The sequence below is a fragment of the Otolemur garnettii genome, unplaced genomic scaffold (assembly GCF_000181295.1).
Source record: "Otolemur garnettii isolate 467f Iridium unplaced genomic scaffold, OtoGar3 scaffold00139, whole genome shotgun sequence".
Taxonomy (NCBI): Eukaryota; Metazoa; Chordata; class Mammalia; order Primates; family Galagidae; genus Otolemur; species Otolemur garnettii.
In genome coordinates this window covers 2,429,494-2,434,750 of record NW_003852534.1, presented here as the reverse complement: position 1 = coordinate 2,434,750, position 5,257 = coordinate 2,429,494, and the positions used below count along the sequence as shown (strand labels likewise).

General features: G+C 50.6%; 1 protein-coding gene across 1 annotated transcript in view; it reads left to right on the top strand.

The window, feature by feature from the left end:
• The window catches only part of EIPR1 (EARP complex and GARP complex interacting protein 1), a 148,963-nt gene that overhangs the window by 30,871 nt on the left and 112,835 nt on the right, over positions 1 to 5,257 (top strand). The window contains exon 3 of the mRNA XM_003798558.3: positions 2,287 to 2,419. Coding sequence (XP_003798606.1) covers positions 2,287 to 2,419 — 133 coding nt within the window. The remainder of the gene's footprint in view (positions 1 to 2,286; positions 2,420 to 5,257) is intronic.

The following is a 5,257-nucleotide window of genomic DNA, read 5'->3' as shown; positions in this document are numbered from 1 at the left end:
TGTATTTCATTTTGTGAATAAACTGCTCTTTCTCCTACCCATTCGATCACTGGCAGATATTTGGGGGTGTTTGCCATTTTCGGCTATCATGAATAAATCTGCCATGAAAATTCTTGTCTGAGTCCTTTCTTTAGTGTTTGTTGAGTCTGTGCCCAGCAGGAGAGTTGCTCTGTGTGTGTGTGTGGAGGTGTATGGTGGCTCACACCACATAGTCCAAGCACTTTGGGAGGCTGAGGCGGGAGGGTCACCTGAGCCCAGGAATTGCAGGCTACAGTGAGCTCTGTGATGTGGCTGTACTCTAGCCTGGCAACAGAGTGAGACTCTCTCCATACAAACAAATGAATGGATAAACAAAACACCTACCACACTGGTCTATGAGTGCAGGTTAAAACTTACTGAGGATAGTGTGAAAATGGCAGTAATGATTTCTAGAGAAGGGAAGGCCCTCATGTTCTCCAGCCCTTGCTCTGTGTGAGGCCGTGCCCGCCATGCCTGGTTTCTCCTGATCCTAGGAGGCTAGTGCCGGTGTCTTCACTGTACACACAGGGACATCACGCACAGCCCTGTGTGCAGCGGCAGGTTTGACGTCTACTCTGAGTCCAGAGTGACTCGTACGAGGACTAGAGGTGTTTTTTTCATTCAGACATTGTCAGAGGAACAGCCAAATCTAAGAAGAAGCCCCCTGAATCAGGGATGGCAGGGAGATGCTAGTAGGGTCTCAGGAACATTTATTAGAGTAGCATTTGATTTTTGCTTTGATTGCAAAAGTAATGTAGACAAGCATGAGGAGTGTTAGAAGTGCCTGTGAGACACAGAGAAGTACAGGAAAATAATCCTACCGTCCAAAGATAGCCGGTTTCCTGGTAGTTTTTTCATTTGGACATTGCATACTGTAGCATTCGCAAGGTTTCAGTGTTTTCTCCAGAGACATGCAGTGGACATTTTCCCATAGCATTAAATAGTCATCTATAGTGTGTCCAATGGCGTCATGATGTTGTATTGCAGCTAAATGCTCCAGTTTATTTGAACGGTTCTGTATTGCTAAACATTCGGGTGGCTTGTAATTTTTCATTATGATAATTGATGCCACAGTGAACATTCTTGGATATAAATCTTTGTGCAGATCCATGAATATTTTCTAAGTGCAAATTTATTTTTAAGAGAAGGGTATGTTTTCTCATTGACTTGCATATTGATAAGAGATTGAATGTGAAATCATTTTGATTCTTCTAAAAATTATCCTGGAAAGTGTGGAGATGGCATATCCAGATTTTTCATTTGGTGGCTAAAATAAAATACTATTACAATTAATATGTGATGACAGGCCCTGGTGGCCGTGGGTCCATCAGAAGTCACAGGTCAGCTGCAGGGGCTCACCCTGCAGTTCTAGCTGCTTGGGAGGCTGAGGCGGGAGGCTTGCTTGAGACCGTTCTAGGCTGCAGTGAGCTATGATTGTGCCATTGCACTCCAGCCTGACCCAGCAAGACCCCATTTCTTAAGTAAATAAAATAAATGAAGTTTAAAATGTGCTATGTTCAGTCTTACTGTTCCGTGTCTTCATCACTTCTGACAGGTGAGTTCTGCCCACTACAGAGTGAGCCAGACGTGGTGGGTGTCAGACCTAGTTAGGCAACAGTGCCTGGCCACATCCTCTCTCTCCCACAGACACACAGAAGTGGGAGAGGTTCCTGGCTGACCTGACTCTTGCTCTAACACCAGTGGTGTCCTAAACTTAGAGCCACTTGAGGACAGAGATTTTTGGGTCTTATTTCTTTTTCCTTTTTTTTTTTTTTCTCTTTTGAGACAGAGTCTCAAGCTGTTGCCCTGGGTAGAGTGCTGTGGCATCATAGCTCACAGTAACCTCCAACTCAGGCTCAAGTGATGCTCTTGCCTCAGTACTTCTATTTTTAGTAGAGATGGGGTCACACTTTTGCTCAGGCTGGTCTCAAACTTGTGAGCTCAAGCGATCCACCACTTTAGCCTTCCAGAGTACTAGGATTACAGGTGTGAGCCACTGTAATAATAAGGCTGGAGTCTTATTTCTTTAAGACTGGATATGACCAAAGGGTACTGTGATGTAGCTGGCCATCTTAAAAATACTCTGCAGGGATCCAGTACCTTTCTCTGGAGAGGAGGAGAGTAGCAATTAAATTACAGAAGTACACACTGTGAGTGTGATGGGAATAACAAGTAAAGATGTGTCCAGCATGAGATGCGTTTGGTTGTTCTTTGTAATCATGATGTAAGTGTGGGAGGTCCTGACGTGCTCTTCTTTTGCTTTTGTAGATCCACATCATAGATTTTGATGATGAAAATAACATTATAAATAAAAACGTCCTCCTCCATCAAGTGGGTGAAATCTGGCACATCAGCACCAGTCCCGCGGACAAAGGCGTGCTGGCAACCTGCTACAGCAGAAGTAAGTGTGGCTTTTCGTGATCTGTGGCTGCTCACGGGGTATTGAGCTTGGTTTATGCTGCTGTGGGTCAGCACGGTACTCATGGGATTGGACCATAGTGAAGCTTCTGGCACACAGAGAAGCTGAGGTACTGTGAGTAGATGCAGCAGAGTGGGGGACACGGCTCTCCCAGACACTGGACTGCTGGTCAGGGAGGCCCTGGAAGGCCTGGAGAAGTGGACACGGTGCCTGACGCATTACCACACCAGCTGGCGGGTGGGGACTCGTCTTCTCTTGGCTTGGGGGCAGCGAGGTGAGTCTGTGGCTGCTTCCCGTGCTCTCTGGTGACAGCTGCTCTATGGACATGTGCATGTGTGTGCCAGTGAGCCGAGTGGGCTTCTCCCCTGCTGCCCTGGGGTCTGCACCTCTGGGACTGGCAACATTTATGTCGACATAAACGCCTGAGACGCTGAACTGGCGCCTGATATTCCTTGGTTCTCCTCGTTTTATCCTTGTCAGTAACAATTTTCCAGCTATCTCTTTTTCCCTTACATAAGCCAGAATAAAGTCCTTGTGTTGTTTTGATAACGTGGTTTCTGAAACGCTTCCTCCACGCATGCCGTTTGCTTCTTAACTCTGTCAGCGCGTCCGGGCTCCGCCTCGTCTCATCCCCTGGCTCCCCGGGGTCCTGGGGTTAGACTCTCCGCTTCTTAGAACTCTCTGTGTTACTTTACACTGCATGGCTCCCTTCTTTTTTTTCAATAGTCAGTTGTTTACTGAAGGGTCTCCCCCACGTCCTTCTGCTCTTGTTTTGGTTTTGAGCGTGCAGGACTCCGTGTGTGGGGAGTTGCCTCCAGGTGACCCCAGCCCAGCTCCATTCTTCCTCCTGCCCTCAGGAGTGGGCCTGCCCTTCTCGGGACCAACCTGGTTTCCCTTCTGTGTGTCTGTGTCTCTGGGGGCTGTGGGCCCCACCCTGTGTCCTGTGACCACTGGTGGTTCCCCCTAATTCTTCCCAGCAGCATGTTTGAGATGGTGACACACACAGGCACCTGCTGTGGTGCAGTTGTTCTATTGACAACTACGGATAGACACTGTGGCACCACTCGAGTGGGGCCTCCACTCCACACACTTGGAGTTTGGTTTTGAGTATTTTCCCATTGGCAACTGGGTGTCATCCCAGGAGGCCATCTCTGCCCTGTGTGTTGTCCCCATTGCTGCCCCTGTACTTCCACTTGCTGGCTTCTCTGACTCTACTTGTCTGGGCCAGTGCGTGCCCCACCCCCTTTAGGGTGGTTACAGCCTCATTTGGAAAGAACCAGAAGCTTCCACTCACAAAGGCAGGATGGTCCTGTGTTAGAAGGTGACTTTCACTCATTTTGTCCCAGTCTCCCTTTTCATGAACTGAAGTCAGCTGACCTCTGTTTCATCTCCAAATGTCCTTGCCTTTGCCACATCACACACCATGGTGGAGGAATGTCCTTGACTTCACCACCGCCAGGCAGTCAGAGGCAGTCCTAGTCCTGCTGGCACTGGAGGTAGGGCTGTAAAAGCTGTGACCACGGGATCTAGGCTGTGTCCTCCCTGGGGTGTGTCTCCTGCAGGCTGTGAGTCCTGCCCCTGTGTGTACAGAGTGTGTCACTGCTTCCCAGAGTCTCAGCCAGCATATCGGTCCCTATGTGTACAGAGTGTGACACTGCTTCCCAGAGTCCTGTGTGTACAGAGTGTGTCACTGCTTCCCCGAGTCTCAGCCAGACATCGGCTCGGGGCCCTGCCCTCATCACCCAAATGGCGTCCAGGTGCAGAGTGGATGTCCAGTGTTGTCTGTGGGCACAGTTCCCGAGGCAGTTTCTCCCTGTTGACCTGTGACACTGGACAAGCCATCTCACCCCACATGCCCGACTCACAGCAGTGGCCAGGCAGAGGGCAGCAGCTGTGGATATTCCACCGAAAGAGAGGAGAATGGAAGGAAACAAGGAGCCTCTGGTCCAGGAGGCCTCTGCGGCAGGTCCTAGGTGGGTGTCAGCGCCGGGCACCCTGGATGTCATGTGCATGCTCCAGTCATCCTTCCGCCCCGTGGAAGGCAGCCCGTGGGTGTGCAGCTGGGTTGGGCTGTTAGCTTCCTTCCTGCCAGAGAAGTCTGGGGGTCGAGAGCCTCTTTCTGCTTTGTCCACTGTCTGTCCCTGTTGGTCCAAGCTGGCAGTGTCTCAGCTGAAACACGTTTCCCAAGACTCTTGCAGTTCTTCACTGGATTTGCTCTGTTCAACAAGAGTGTAAGTGCACATCGTCTGGGGGTGTCCCATCGCCTGTGGTGACCCCTCATCTGCCTGGGCTCCCGCTGAAGTGCAGAGGCTGTTTGTTCCTGCCCTGGGCAGGCCTGAGAGACTCCAGCCCTCCTGGAAGGTGTTTTCCAATGTGAAGTGCTGAGTCTTTCTGCTGCCTGCACTGGGCTGGGCAGCATGGCTGCCGGGCTCGTGGCACCTTGCTCTGTGCCCTCTGCAGCCACTTCCAGTGTGGTGCCCCGTCACACCCAGTCATCTGCAGTGGCTGTCACTCTGGGTCTAGGTGTTCTATTCAGAGGCCTTTAGAGAAGCTTGATAATCCATGCCTGCTGTGCACAGTGTCACAGGGAAGAGATGTGGCAGAGGGACTGATGGGCTTCGCAAATGCTCTGGTTCCCTGGTTGGTGCTTCACTTGCCTGTAATCACGAGGAAATTAAATGTGAATTAAATCCAGGAGCTCCACTCAGCTGGATTAAACTGCGTTGCTTCCGTGGCCACTTCTGCATTGCAGTCTCCTGTCAAGACCAGACCCCACAGCGTGGGTTGTGCTCGCCCTGCCTGGGCACTGGGGCCTCCTGC